At 35.6% G+C, this 15,803-nt stretch overlaps 1 protein-coding gene across 1 annotated transcript in view; it reads left to right on the top strand.

Annotated features, from left to right (window-relative positions):
* LAMA1 (laminin subunit alpha 1) overlaps positions 1-15,803 on the top strand; it is a 95,245-nt gene that overhangs the window by 64,334 nt on the left and 15,108 nt on the right. The window contains exons 36-51 of the mRNA XM_072329414.1: positions 51-213; positions 1,838-2,048; positions 2,288-2,404; positions 2,513-2,676; positions 3,759-3,897; positions 5,173-5,266; positions 6,448-6,564; positions 8,172-8,351; positions 8,668-8,822; positions 9,895-10,038; positions 10,813-10,946; positions 11,198-11,348; positions 12,296-12,420; positions 13,400-13,550; positions 14,654-14,798; positions 15,427-15,568. Of these exons, the coding sequence (XP_072185515.1) occupies positions 51-213; positions 1,838-2,048; positions 2,288-2,404; positions 2,513-2,676; positions 3,759-3,897; positions 5,173-5,266; positions 6,448-6,564; positions 8,172-8,351; positions 8,668-8,822; positions 9,895-10,038; positions 10,813-10,946; positions 11,198-11,348; positions 12,296-12,420; positions 13,400-13,550; positions 14,654-14,798; positions 15,427-15,568 (2,332 nt within the window). The remainder of the gene's footprint in view (positions 1-50; positions 214-1,837; positions 2,049-2,287; positions 2,405-2,512; positions 2,677-3,758; positions 3,898-5,172; positions 5,267-6,447; positions 6,565-8,171; positions 8,352-8,667; positions 8,823-9,894; positions 10,039-10,812; positions 10,947-11,197; positions 11,349-12,295; positions 12,421-13,399; positions 13,551-14,653; positions 14,799-15,426; positions 15,569-15,803) is intronic.

Genomic DNA, 15,803 nt, shown 5'->3' with positions numbered 1-15,803 from the left:
ACATATTTCTTTATTAGTGGTATGACTAAATCTTTTACTCTCCTATGTAGTACTTGCTGAAGTTGCAAAGTCTCTAAATGAAACACTGAGCCTGGACCTCCCACTGTCAAATGTTACATCTCAGAGCCTGCAGGATGATGTTTCAGCCCTACTGGATGAATTGCGCAAGAAAGATTTTGTTCAATTGCACTATAATGCTACCAGTGTCCTAAAGTAAGCCTATTCTACTGGAAACTTTGATTCACATTTGTCTGTACTGTGCAGAATTGCTTTTTTGGAGAGAGATCTGGAGAATGCTTGCTCTGTAGTAATAGATTGGGTTATGGTAATTAGCTTGGCTGGACCTATATGAACTCTGCATTTGAAGTTATGTTATTTGAAGATATTTAGGCATCTCACACAATACCAGTAAGTCAAATCCATGGTTGTTTGGAAGTGATACAATGATGCATTCCAGTAAGTGGAAAGACTTACCAATTGCCCAATAATGCCCAAATACACATATTGTTATGGACTGGAGACATAGTAAAAGAGTCTCAGAGAGTTGCAAGACCAAGATCTACTGAAGGACATGGTAAAATACTGTCAATTAAATATGTATCGACTAGATTTGCATATGAAACCAGGGCATTTTACTCCGTTTTCTGAGCCACTGCTTAGAATTCATTTTTGTTGTCTCAAATTGCCTGCATTTTGAAATAGCTTTTGAATTCATTGTATCTTTTTTTAAGACTTGCCAGTGTAAAACAACTATACAACAGTCAGCAACACTTTTGTTCCACCTTCAGAAATACAATATCTTGCCCTAGGCTAGCTCCCACAGACAGCTGTAAGAATCACATAATCATAGGGGTTAAAAGGGACCTCTGGAGACCATCTAATCCCCTTCTAAAGCAACTTCCCTGGGATAGGTTACACAGAAAAGTGTCTGTTATAAGTATTGGCTTCAGAAGATAAAAAAATTAGCTCAAAATTATTTCTGAAAATTTAACTTTTCTTTATTATATCCTTTAATTAGGAGTAGAACAGAATATTTATACTGGTGGAATATCTGATTTTGTTTGCTGGACTTTTCCTTGTACCAAGTATTAAACTGTACAGATGCTAAGTAGTGGACATGGACTAGAAGTGTACAATTTATTCTTTTATTTATTAGGAACTTCACATAACTTCTTTGCACTTAAAAAAACATCTTAGTGTTCTGTTGCATACTAAGAAAAGGTTCTGACTTTCAGCATCAGATGTCCCTTCCAGTGCTTAAGATTCTACGATTCTATCAGTATGGCTTGAAATTGGGTTAAAGGGGCAAAAATTTATGTGAAATTTATAGCAGTTGCTGGGTGCAGCATATGTGTGGAAACAAAGAGAGACAGAGGAATAGACTTTCAATATAATTTTGAGTTGATTTCCTTCAGTATTAGAAAACTTTCAAATAGATGTACAAATATTCCCAGATAGACCAAGGGAAGTGATTTACAACTGACTGATTTGAGGAGAGGGAGGGGGATTTCATGTCTTACTGATTTTAAGGTATAAAGACTGTATTTCAGTGGTCATTTTAATGATGAATATTTATATATTCATATACTTATATTCTATATTTACACTTTTCTATTTTTCACATGCAAAGCTTATTAATGGTATTCCTTTCCTTCTCCCTGACATTGTCATCTTTCTGTGTGCTCAGACAGGTAGCTAGGCTAGTGTATGTATGCATGCTATTATATGAAAAAATTGTGGACTTCTGTAAGAAGGTGCATTTACATTGATTTTGGATGACCCCCATGCCTGTCCCTCCTTTACCATGTGTTTATTTTTCACTTCCTTTCATTGCCAGAGCTGCAGAAAATTTATTGCTTCAGGTTCAGGAAGACTACCTTAAACCCCAGCAGGAGCTTGCAGAGATGAAAAATGATGCAAGCCAGCTCTTATCGAAGCACAACAGCAAACTGCAAGATGCCCAGGATCTGCTAAGTAATGCACTTGCTAACATCAATGAGACGAATCGCTTGTTTCCTCTTATCTCTAGCAACCTGGGAGAATTAAATGTAAGACTGGATGATCTGTATTTTTATATAAGAAATATCAAATAAGAAATTTTGTTTATAAGTTGATTTTAGCCTTTAGGAAGCTGTATGCATTTAAACATCTTATATATAACTTATACAGTATCTTGAAAATTCAAAGGAGACCGGATTGTTGTTTGAAAACAAAAATAATGATTATCAAATATATGTAGAGTTTAACCTACGTATCACCATAAAAAACAAATTATTTTTTGCTATAGGAAAAAAAGCTGAGTGTAAAGGAAAATAAAGAAGTCTCAACCATGCTTATTAAAGAAGGAAAATTCTTAGTGAATGCTGCTACTGCTCTTTCCCAAGATGTAAAGAACTCCACATCAGTAAGTTCTTAAGTTTTAATATCCTGTTTGACACTATCAAGTGGATTTTGTTATTGGGCGGGGGAGGAGAGAGGGGGCAGGAAAAAAGGAAACCCTTTTGTTGTGCAGAACTTGGAGGTCCACCAGGATGAGCTACTCAAATGGAATACTAACTTGAGACACCATGTGGATGAGCTGGTGATGCAGATGTCTGTAAGAGGAGTGCTGGACCTGGTGTACAGAGCTGAGGATCATGCCGCTCAATTCCAAAGACTTGCAGATGCACTGGAGGGGTAAGAAACTTAAGAAAGGTGAAATACGGAGAGGTCTCATTTGTAATCCTGTCAGATTTAAATTAAATAAGTAGTAGTAGTAGCTTAGTCCATTAAGGGAAAGCAATCAGTTTTTATTCTCTTTGTCTTTTCAGTTATAATTTAGCTTTAATGTAGTGTACAGTATTTTTATTAAATGATATAGAGGGGGTTGATTCGTCTTGAAATTCACGTGGTTGACTTGCACAATAACTGGTGAGTTATTAAGTGCCCAGTGAATGTACCATAGTAGGACTTGAAAAGCTTGTGATCTGTGTATGAATACTTCTTTGAATATATATCTCTGAATCTCATCAAGAAGCTATTTTTGCTATGCCTTCATTATTGTTGCTTTCAAAGCATCTTGCAGAAAAGAGTGGGTTGCAATCCCAAATGTGCTCAATTTTTGAATCATTTTTTCAGTGGAAATATTCTGTCACAGGGATATTTCTAGGACTCTTGCTCATTTGTCTTATAAAATCAGCAGAGCTGTTTTAAACTTTAAATTTTATAAGATTGAAAATTTTATTCATATTTTAAGCTTGAGAACAGGAAATTTTGCTTTGAATTACATTGAGTGGCTCTGCTGGTTTGACTGTATCCAAACAAATCCAAAACAGAATTCGATATGGAGTAGTTTTCAGATGCTTATATTTCCTCCTAGGTTCTGTATTTCTCTGTGTTGCTTTTGAGCTCCAGGTGGGAACATGTTTATGTTCTGTTATGTTTACATGATGTGATTTGTTTGTTCTTCATGCAAAATGTTATCTGTGGATAAATGGATATATATATGTATCCATTATCCATATGTGTGTAAATTGAAAAATTAACCATCAACAAAAAGAAAATAAATATTTTAAGTATTTTGGTGATCTGGAATTTTTTCAGTTCAAAATAGTGGACTGAAAGCCCTTTTTTCCACCTTTGGAAGAGATGCAGACTTTTTTTTCAGCATGCATCATGAATTCTAGAAAGCTGTGCACGTGTAAGAGCACGTGGAACTTACTGCTTGTATATATTGCTCGTTTCACAAAAATAGAATTATTTGTTAATTCTTTACTTAGTGGCCTCTCAAAAGTGAAAGATGTGACTTTAAATGCAACAGCTGCTGTCTACACCCACTCCAGTGTTAAAAATGTGATAGAAAGGACAGAGAGTTTGGCAGATGATGCATCTAGGGTTGTGAATGGCCCTTTGGATTTAGTAAGTATTGATGTTGGCATCTTAACTTCCTTATCTTTCTCATTTTGGAATATTTGTTCTGCATCTGTTTTCACTTGCTGGAATCTGGATCATCTTGATTGGGGGGGGGGGGGGGGAGGGGTAGGGTAGCCTGTCTTGCCTGCTAATATATTGTGTATTCTGAATCCATGCTCTAAGGCAGTAAGGGTACCAGATTTCATGTTCTATTTGTCTCAGTTTCCTCTTTACTACTTTTGTTTTTATACACATGATAAATATTAAGCTGGACTAGATATGATTCAGTGTGTATTTGTCATCTATCATCTGACTTGCAGAATCATAGAGTGGTTTGGTTTGGGAGGGTCCTTTAAGATTATCTAGCTCCAATCCCCCTGCTATAGGCAGGGACATCTCCCGCTAGAGGATACTTCCCAGAAGTGTGTAATTTTTGTATGACTTAAGCTCCCTGTCCTTGGTGCTCCCTTTTACGTTTTAGAGTTATTTCACCATCTTCTATTCAACTTGTCCCTACTTCAGTTCTACGTAGTCACAACCACAACTGTTTTGTTTAGTTGGGAGCATCCAGTAACAAAAAGTATTTTATATCACATCTTCCATTCTCCTGCCTTGCAAAATTACCAGGTTGTTATTATAACAGTAGTTTACAAAAACCTGATCAGTTAGTTGCCTACCTGTAATGGTGACTTTCATACTGTACGTGTTTCCCTCCTTTTATCTCTTTGCATTTTTTAAATGATTGTAAGCCCAAGAAAAGAATTGACTATGTTTTACATATGGCATTGCAATATTGCTGGAGAGGCAAGTACATGATAATGTATTCACGTGATAGTGATCAAAATAGTCAGAATTATGTGCTTGTTTATTATTTTATCACTTGCTGTCATATACACAGCATGATTCCTCCTAAACATTTATCCAGGTTTTCCAGATGGATAAACGAATTAAAATAATGCTTTAAGACTGGAATACCTCAAAAGGACTTGGTGCTGAGAATTTGTCCATAAATCTGGAACTAAAACTATCATATATTCCAGAAAGTAACAGAAAAATAAGTAACGCTGCTCAGACTGGAATTTGGCAGGTTTTATATCAGTGTCATGCTCTTGAGCAAAACATTACAACTTTTTTATTTATTCTTAGCAAGGTAATAAATAGAATATTATAGAAATGGTGAGAACATTCACTACATCGCATTAGATGTCCATAGACACGTCAGTGTCTTCAGTTGAACTTCTGGCAATGGATTTCTGTTGTTTTTTGGTTGTTTTTTTCCAGTCAGATGAATCTCTCAGTCTTCTTGGCAAAGACACTCTGCAGCTTAGCTCCAAAGTTCAGAATGAAGCTAAAAATCTGAAGAAAAAAAGTAACGGTTAGTTCTTTAGAATTCACATTTATTGCTTCTTTCCTTTTCCTTAGCCTGTTCTATGGTAGATTCATTTTTTCTCAAATGATCTGAAGCTAAAACACAATATTGTAAATAAATACTCATGCATTTTGGTACTATTGAAATTAATGTTTTATTAAGGACTCATATTTTACGTTTTTTGGTAATAATATAATTTTGCTTGTTAAACATTTAGTAAATTGACCTTTACTATGCCTGATTTGTCTCCAAGTACTGCTTTCTATAGATGGCTGTTTTTCTGAATGCTATGAATGAAGTCATTAGAGAATGCACAACAGGTGAAGGACAAACATAATTCTTGAAGAAATACATTCATTCAGTTGATTTAGTAAATCATGGATTACACAAGTCTGTAGGATAATGTATTTAAATCATAATCTTTTTTTCTTGTACCTTCTATATAGCTGAAATACAAACATAAACTGGAGTTTTTCTTTCTGTTTGTAAAAAGTGCCTTTTGGATTAGAGTCCCTCTATAAATTACAATATCCTTTTAGTTTGTTATCACTCCAAAAAGACCAGCAAAGCTTTTGAGTCTGCACCATGGAAGTGCAAAAGCATTTTGAATGCAGACCATGTTTAGGAGCAGAGTTTGACCCTAAGGGAAGTTTTGAACAAAATTGGACAGAAATGGTTCATAGAGATGAATTGTAACTAAACTGATCTTTGCTCTTAATATCAAAAGTTTTACACAAATACATACATCTTAGGTAATTCAGATGGGCCGAATACACACTTCTTTTGTTCCATATGCTTTTATTTTTAGTGAGGGGATTCTACAAATAATTAGAAGAAAAATAAATGCCTCCTGTTGTATTTCAAGGAAAATGTCAAGAGCATCATAGAAATTTTAAGGGTTCACCACCTTTGAATAATTTTAATTCATAACTTTGTTCTGACTGTTTCTGGTTTGAATTTGCCAGAAAGGATAACCTTGTGTGATACAGTGCCCACAGGATCTTATTTGTGCTTTCTGCATTCAGTTTACACTTATGTTTTTAAAATGCTCATTTTGTTAAAGAAGACAAAAAAAGTTCCTTGTGCTTACATAAGTGCATGTTTGTTATCTCTGTATATAGGACTTCTGTGGTCTGTATCTTTATTTTTTTAGTGCACAGAAAAATCACAACTATTTCTTCCAACAGGCCTTTTGTCTGAGTTGAATGGATTGAGCAAAAAAGTAGAAAAGATTCAGGAAAGTACTGTTAAAATTGTCAACCATCTTAATGATTCCCTGTTGACTCTGAAAGCTTTGCCTAATGGTAAGTTAAATCAGTATTTATATACCCCTTTTTGTAGAACATTCTAGTACAATCGTAAAACAGTCTTTTTCATCATCTGATGGGAGAGGCTTAAGCAATAAACTGGACTGGAGTCTCTTTTAATCTCCTGCCTAACAAAGAGTGTTTTCTGGTAAGCCCATATAAAAATATAACTGGGTTTTGATATAAGGCCCATAGTCTGATTCTCATTTTATCCTACTGTACATCAGGTAGGGATCTGAAAGCAATGGAATTGCACTTATATGAGGGGAGAATGAAGTCCTAGAATACTTAATCCCACATGGAGAGAAACTCTTATATGAACCTGTGAGGGTTTTCTTTCTTTTAATAGCTTGTTTTGAAATTGTTTGTATTATGCTATGAAACTTATCTGTATCCAAATGTTGTTGTAAACGCTGACTTCATGTACCAAATTAAATGTCCTTTCTGTGCATTTCCAAAACAAAACAAATCCTTTAAAAAAACAAAACAATATTTTGAATTGAGGAAAGTTCTAGAGTTTGTGGAGGATAATAGAAAAAACATATTTTGTATTGTGAAGAGAGGGGGGTCTGAAATACTTTACCAACTATATTTGTTGTTTAAAAAGTAGAAGAAACCTCATAAAGACCTCCTGCATTGGTTTCACTTTATGTCCAGATTAGAACTTTAAGAACTGTAATATACCTATTTTGTAGCTCCAGCTCTTAACTCACACTAAAGGATGACATAATTACACTGGCTATTATTTGCAGGATACTATCTGACATAAAGCCACACACAGGCAATTAAAGTATCATTAAAATCTTAGGATGAATCTCCTTCCTTAACTCACAGGTTAACATTGTTCGATTTCAGTTTTAATTTATTTCTTGAAGTTGTCTGTTTTTTATCTGGACGTATATTAATGGTAGTATTGCCCTCTGCCTTGGGTACTGGTGATGAAAAGGATCCCTGCAAACCTAAACGCAGTCTTCTGTGTCAGTTGAGTCCCACTAATCCTGGCATAAGGAGTGTAAGGGATAGGCTGAGAATGGGAGAACTGTGCTTACTGTATATGTGCTTGTGGCCCAAAGCAAAGGATGTAACAGGCCTGCCTGCTTTGTTGTACATTCTATTATTTATTTATGTATATATTACTTATGTATGTGTGTATATATATATGTATGTATTGCTGTAGTGTGTCTGTATGTTACACTGATAATTATATCCATTTCTATATCACCAGCTTGGGAGGATTTACTGTATTTTTAGTTGAGGGCCATAGCTATGACCATTTCTCTCTTACTAACTGAGTAAGAGGAGTTGGACCAGCCTACTCTGGCATTCCAGTTTCACAGAAGTTAAAATTCCTACACTGTGAGCTATGGAGCATTCAACAGCTAGGCAAAATTCGATCATGGTCAGTCTTGGTTTGGAGCTCCCCTCACAGACTGAAGTATACAAAAAGCTGGAAACATAACTTTTAGTATGAAAGGAATTCAACTGGCAGCATTTCTAATGTTCTGATCATGTATATAACTGCATTGTTATTAAACAGGACAGGCATTTATTACTTGGTGAAAGGTGTGACTTCTTTTAATCTGTGAACTACCACTGTGTTTCAGGTACAAGGAAATATGTGCTGGAGGTGAATGAGCTAGCTTTGTCTGCAAACAGCACTATGGTGGGTTTAAGCCACTTTGGGGATTTCAGTCAAAAGCTGCGGAATACTTCGTCTACGTTGTCCCAAGTTAATGACACACTGAGGAAAACCAGTGAGCTTATAACTGATTCATCTAAAGCTGGTAGGTTTACTGCTTCATTGCTCTCTAGAAATGTCACTGCTTGCAGTAGTAGTGCTGCTATTCAAGTTTAATAGGCATTACGTATAAATCTGATAGACTGAAATATTCTTCCTTATTCAATAAAAACATGCTTGCTTTTTAAAAGATCACTAGAGGAGTCTCATGGAATGCTTTTGAGTATGCATATTCTTCACTGATGTTTAAATTTGAAAAAAAAAAAAAAAAAAAAAAAAAAGATCAGAAATAGGCCCACTTGGTTATGTATTTTAGTGTTTCTCTTCCAACCAGCCTCAGTATTTCATTTATGTTTTGGCAGCAATCACAGCTGAAAAACAAGTTAAAGAAATTGAAGCACAAGCGAGTCTTTTACTTGATAGGCTGAAACCTCTGAAAATGCTAGAAGAGAATCTGAGCAGAAATTTGTCTGAAATTAAAGAGCTCATCAGTCAAGCCCGGAAACAAGCAGCATCTGTAAGTACCATCACTGCAGATTTAACTGGGTTCACTTTCACCTTTGACACGGAATTTGTTTGAGTTTAAGAGCATACAACTTACCTTTAAGGTAAGTGATTGTTCTGGGATCTCACTGAAGTCATAGAGCACCAACTGATACTAAAATCATTACTTGCAGGTCTGTTGGTGTATTTTATAGATTTAGCTTTACATTTCCTCTATCACTTGTGAGTTTTCCTGAACAACAAGGCAGTAATTTATTTTCCATTTCCTTTTGTTTCTTATTAAAATAATGGAATGCAAAGTGTTGGAAAGCATTCATGGAGATGGTGAGAAAGAGTCAGGTGAAGGGGTGGAAATTCCCCCCCCTCTCCCCCCCAAATATATATTTAATGAGTGTCTTTCAGTTCTTTCAGAAATCTTAATTTTGTGCTTATTGTATCTTTGTTACAGTCTGTTGAAGCTTAATGAATCCAGTGTGGAACAGAGGGAGTATTGTAAATTACAGAGGTTCCTAGAAGGATGAAATGAAATATTAGCAAAACTTTCTTTTCCAGTTTTGAGAGTTTGTTTTGAAGTTTTGTGGATATGCTTTGTTTTCGAAGTTTAAGTTTATTAGTCAAGAGAAACTTCATATATCCATGCTCACACATCTGCACACATGTTCATTATGTATTTAGTTACTACATGTGTGTTTAATGAATTGGATGAAATTAAGGCTTCTCTGTTACATGATCAAGTTCCTTGGTGTGTCTTTGTCATCTGATATAATTACAGTGGCTTTTACTCATATGTGGGCTTCTGACCCAAGATTTATTGCTATTTTCTGAGGTATTTTGGATAGGTTTGTCTAATGCCCTCAATTTTTGGAACTGGATGAGTAAGTATTTGTTTCTTCTCTATTTCTGAATCTTTTTTCAACTGATCCCTAAGAGATTAAGATCTTCCCGCAGTAACAATACTTCAGTCACATAAAAGAATCTGAAGAAATATCTTGCACTGGTTGGTGAGAAACTAAGTACATGTTCTAGAAACACACGCTCTGTACACTGAGTCTTGTTTAGATTCCATTTTATCCTTTCACCCCCAGATTAAAGTTGCAGTATCTGCAGACAGAGATTGTGTTCGTGCCTACCAACCCCAGATTTCATCTACAAATTACAACTCTTTAACCCTTAATGTGAAAACTACTGAACCAGATAACCTCCTTTTCTACCTGGGTAGCAATGGAAAGGTAAGTTTCTTGAATACATTCACTGAAGGTGACAGTAGTCAAATACTTAAAATGGCCATCTGTGTTTTTTTCTACTTAACTTCAAACTAAGTATCCAAATGAGGCCTTAGATGGTTCTACAGAGATCCTCAAAGGTTAAAACACCTGATTTGTTAGCTTGCTTCTTATCCATGCAATGAATCTCTACTTTCCTTTTACCATTCTGTACTTCAACTCATGGTGTGTAACACTGAGGTGCTTTTGTATATGTGCTGGAGTACATCAAGCATTTTGCCTTTTATCACAAAGAAAGATCTTGACTTTAGCCCTCATGTATCCGTACAGTTGGAAGGAACATGATAGCTGAGTGTCTCATTGCCTCTCTCTTCCTTCCCTCTATACTTCTAATAAATACACAGCTGTGTGTACATGTTAATACTTTTTCACAGACTGGTAGGTCTCTTTGTATTAACTCAGATATTTATATGTGCCTACAGATGTGCTTGCAAATACTGTATCGTACCTTGATATGTCTATAAAAAAGACATTCAGTTAGCTATATATGAGCTGATTTTTTATTATTATTATTATTATTATTATTATTATTTCAATAAATATTTTTCTTTTGCTCATCCTCTTTTGCTAAAACTATTCACTAGGATTTCTCTTAAAACTCCAGTGATGTAGGGATGGGAATCTGGAAAGACTATCAAAGTTAAATGTTAAAATTAAATGTACTAAACAGAAATGTGTTCGGTGTGATGTATTAGAATAAGGACTGCTTTTTTGTTTCAGACAGACTTCCTTTCTGTGGAGATGCGACGTGGTAAGGTAGCTCTTCTTTGGGATTTGGGCTCAGGATCAACAAAAGTAGAATACCCTGATTTTCAAATTGACAACAACAAGTGGCACAGAATACACGCAACCAGGTAGTTAAAGTGTGAACAGCATAATTACTAAAGGTCTAAAGGCGCAATCAGAAATAAATTCAGTGGAAACTGAGATTAGGAAAAATTATATATATTTCTAAAGTAATATTGCTGTATTATATAAACATCATAAACAATCTGTCTGCTGAGTTTTTTTAGTGACAAGATGTTTGTTGTTCTTAAAAAGTTGATAGAATGCATCGATTAAACCTGATGATTCCTAAAATCATTTATTTATTTGTAATTGATAGGTTTGGAAAAACAGGTACACTCAGCATAGAGGAAATGAACTCCAATCAGAAGTCTCCACCTAAATCTGCAACCTCTCCGGGAACAGCCAGCATACTAGATGTTAACGAGTCAACACGAATGTTTATTGGGGGACTTGGAGGGCAAATTAAGGTTAAATATGGCTATTGGCATTCTGTAAAATGTTTTATCATGTGTGAGATATACCTTTCACATAGAAATAATTGCATATATTGGCTACTTCATAAAGAAATGCTAGGTTAACTGAATATAAAGCAAAGATCATAGGACCACAGAATGGCTTGGGTTGAAAAGGATCACAATAATCATCTAGTTTCAACCTCCCTGCTATGTGCAGGGTCACCAAATGCCAGAGCAGGTTGTCCAGAGCCACATGCAGCCTGGCCTTGATTGCCTCCAGGGATGGGGCATCCACAACCTCCTTGGGCAACCTGTTCCAGTGCGTCACGACGCACTGTGTGAAAAACCCACTCCTAATATCTAATCTAAACTTCTCCTGTCACTGTTTAAAACCATTCCCCCCTGTCCTATCACTATCCACCCTCATAAACATTGTAGGCCCATCCTGTTCATACATTTCCTTCAAATATGGCCACAATGAGGTCTCCTCAGAGCCTTCTCTTCTCCAAGCTAAACAAGCCCAGTTCCTTTCTTCATAAAGATGCCATAACAGTATTCTTTATTAATCTGAAGTTAACTTTGTCTGGAAATTTCTGCCTAAATTGTTCATTAGGGCAGGCAGTTTGTACATATATGATGCATAGATATTGCACATTGTATTTTTTTGTTTTGTTCATTCTTCTACAGCTTCTTTAAACTGCCTTTTTTTTATGCAATAAGGATTGTAAGTAGGTCAAGGCTGTAGTAACTTTACTTTCAGCAAAAGAGATCTCTTACGATTTAAATGGTAGTTGTTTACAATGTTCTTTTATGACTTACATCTAAATGTTCTTTTATGACTTACATCTAACAAATTTAGAGTAGAATGGAAAAAAAAAACAAACAAACTAAAACTTAGCTGTTTAATTTTCAGGATATTTAACATTAATTGCATTTATGCAGTATTTCTTCTCTTGCAGAAGTCACCTGCTGTTAAAGTAACACATTTTAAAGGGTGCATGGGAGAAGCATCCCTGAATGGAAAATCCATCGGTCTTTGGAATTATGTAGAAAGGGAGGGAAAGTGCAATGGATGTTTTGGAAGGTATTTTTGTCTTGCTCTTTTCTTTTTTCTTTTTTTAAATAGATTTAGCCTTTTATATGTATAACATGTATTTCTGTTCCAGATAAAAATAGTGATCTCAAACAAAATGCAGTGTTTTATTGATCATTAACTTAGAGTTCTGAATATGTTAATCTGGATGTGTCATTAGTGTCAAATAATTGAACTGTATGAAATTTTATAATTTATTAATACCTACTTTTTCAGGAGAGTTCTATGGCTGTGGTCTGCTTTGTGGTTTAAAAGCTGGGAACTGCCTGTAAAGCAAAGAGATTTGGAATTTTTGCTTTCCAGTAATGCAGAGCCAGATGAAGTTATTCGTTTTTCAATAACAGCACTCTTATTAAAAGGCCATAGCAAAATTGTAGCCACTGAGCTTGCTACTATTCCTGTAATCATTGTGAAAGGAGATTGCAGTCAGTTGTATTTTTATATTTAAGGAATTGCAAAGAAAATGCTTGACTGCATCCCTTTTGTGGAACATTTCACATAGAAACAGCAGAGGGTGCTGCTCGATTGTTTGTGATATTTCCAAGTATTATAGTACAGGAAAAGAGGCTAATAGGAGCTTATTATAAGTGCAATTACATAAAGCTTTTTTATAAATGTATGACACATCTAAAGTTAGAGGGTGTAATATTTTTTTTCCCTTAAGAGGACGTTGTTTTCTCTTCATACATCAGAGAAGGGCATTTTTTATCTTGTATGCATCGTTCCCCATGGCTAAACTACTCGTGATATTCTATAATGAAAGCAGCCTTTGGCTGGAATCCTTCAGTTATTCATAACACTGAACTTCAAATTTCTTTCTACACTTCCTAATCATACTGCCTAGGGCCTGCATCAGCTGATCAATCTTTTCTTATATTTTATATTAAAATGACTGGAAAAACACAAATCTTCAGCTAATGTTTTAGCTCCTTTTCTTTTTTTCTTTCCCTCTCAATCCCCAATTTCATAGCCCCCAGGATGAAGACACTTCATTCCATTTTGATGGCAGAGGATACTCAGTTGTTGAGAAGGCACTGCGCTCAACAGTGACTCAGATAATAATATTCTTCAGCACCTTTTCACCTAATGGGCTACTTCTGTATCTTGCTTCAAATGGCACTGTAAGGAAAAGGATCAGACTCTTAAGCTGTTGGAAACTGTGCTTAGATCACTTCATAACTCCTTCCTTACTTTCTCCCATGTCCACTTTCAATTTACCTTTATTAAAACAAGTTATCATCTTTGCATTGATTATTGTCTGTGATCAACACCATGTGTCAAAGAACAAGGTTAAGGTTACTCCTTAGAACAAGTTTTAACGTGTTAATGGAATATTCACAATGAAAATAATTATTCATTTGTTTTAATCCCGAGAGTAAAATTAAGGATAACTTAACTAAAAGCAAGATCAAGAATCAGTAGGGACAACAAACTAATTTTTTTCTTTTTCCTGCTGGATAAACCTTGGCAGGATGTCAAGCCTTTTGGAGTTGAACTTGCAGAATATAATATTGAATAGTCTTATTGAATTAAATCCATGGGTTGTGAATTCAGCAAACTGAAATAAATAACTGCGTTTCCAACAGCAGCCTAAGCTAGACCCATCTCCAGACCTTCATTGTCACGTCATGCAGTTTACCACCTACTTTTCCTGGAGGACAAAGCTTTGTTCAGATACAAATTGTTCTGGAGGCACTACATAATTCATTTGATTCATTATGTACTCACTGCCTGAATACATTGCACAATGATACGTGACTTAAATTTTACAGTGTAGAGAGGGCACTTCTAGAATGAAACAGACTTTTTTTTTTTTTTTTAACTTCTGTTGATGTGAATAAACATGTAGAATCTATTTGCATCTTGCAGAAGGAACATTGTATTGCTTGGTTATTATGCTAACAGTCAAATCTAATTACTCTCAATCAAAAACAAAAAAATCAATTGTGACATTTGTTGTTTAAACTTCTGTCTGCTGAGCAATCCAGCTTGCTGATTCATTTAAGTAAGAACAACAATAAAACAAAACAAAGGGTATAAATCCTTTTGTGGTACATGGAATTTAATTTTCCTAAATATAGCAAAGATGAACATCTTGGGTCTAAGAAATAGTCTGCAGGACTTACCAACCCTTTTTCATACTCTAGGCCATACATGCTAGATATGCATATTTCTGGAAGATTTTCGTTTCATGTAATTGAAACTTTTTTTTTTTTTCTTCCAGAGAGATTTCTTGTCCCTTGAGCTTGTTGATGGCAAAGTGAGACTGACTGTTGATCTAGGTTCAGGACCTCTTGCTCTGACAACAGAAAATCGTTACAACAACGGAACATGGTATAAAATTTCATTCAGTCGGAACAAGAAGCAAGGTAGGCTACAGGCTGAATAAAATACATTTGTCCATTTACAAACAGAAATACCTAGGGGTTCCAGAAGAAGCATCACTGCAACCAAATCTGGGCACTTACAGGATTTCTTTAGCTGCAACTTCTATATTACAGACAGGAGAATGACAGCAATGAAAATCTAGTGTTGGATTTGCCACATCTTATGAAGAACAGTTAGTGCAGCAGCTGCCAGAACACCTATATTAATAGCACTTAAACAGTGAGAAATCTTTGTCTAAGTCTGTATATTAGGGAGCATCTGTTTTGCATTTTTTATAGTAAATTGTACAACAATTTTCGGGCCCATGATTGGAAAGTAATGCATTACAGGGGAAGTAATGCATTGCAAGTGATATATGTGAACAGCCATAACATATTCTCAGATTTATCTTTTCCTGAAGGCCCTTCCAGATTTGGTTTTGGCAGAGAGAAATAAATGTGAATAACAGAACAGCTGGAACTACAATGTATGTACTCACTCTAAAAATAAGAAGATTGTCCATACACGTTTGACTCAATGAATACATTTTCCTTTATTAGAAACAAGATTGCCAAAATGGAACAATGTGTGATACTGTCCTTCTCTAGACCTTTACTATTTCCTTTGCAGGAATGCTGGCAGTCACAGATGCATATAACCTTAATTACAAAGAGACCAAACAAGGAGAAGCTCCTGGGGTTGCCTCAGACTTGAATCGCTCTGATAAGGACCCAATCTTCATTGGCGGGCTGCCGAAATCAAGGGCCGTGAGGTAAAGTGTGCATTCACTTCTACTCCTTTACTCGGACACCTGTGAGCAGAGAGAAAGACTAAGAAAATCTGATATTCCACTGATGTTAGTGGAGATCAGTGAAGTTTGAAGCCTTGCTTCAGACTTGGTTCTCTGTTCCTCACCTTTAGGCTCTACTATGGGACTTTTCATAGCCATTTGGAAGGAGAACTGTCCGCTTTTCCCTTTCGTGGGTAATTTCCCCAGTAGCCATCTG

The sequence above is a fragment of the Excalfactoria chinensis genome, chromosome 2, assembly GCF_039878825.1.
Source record: "Excalfactoria chinensis isolate bCotChi1 chromosome 2, bCotChi1.hap2, whole genome shotgun sequence".
In the NCBI taxonomy this organism is placed as follows: Eukaryota; Metazoa; Chordata; class Aves; order Galliformes; family Phasianidae; genus Excalfactoria; species Excalfactoria chinensis.
The sequence above is the reverse complement of the archived record's forward strand: the minus strand, read 5'-3'. Positions and strand labels throughout refer to the sequence as shown.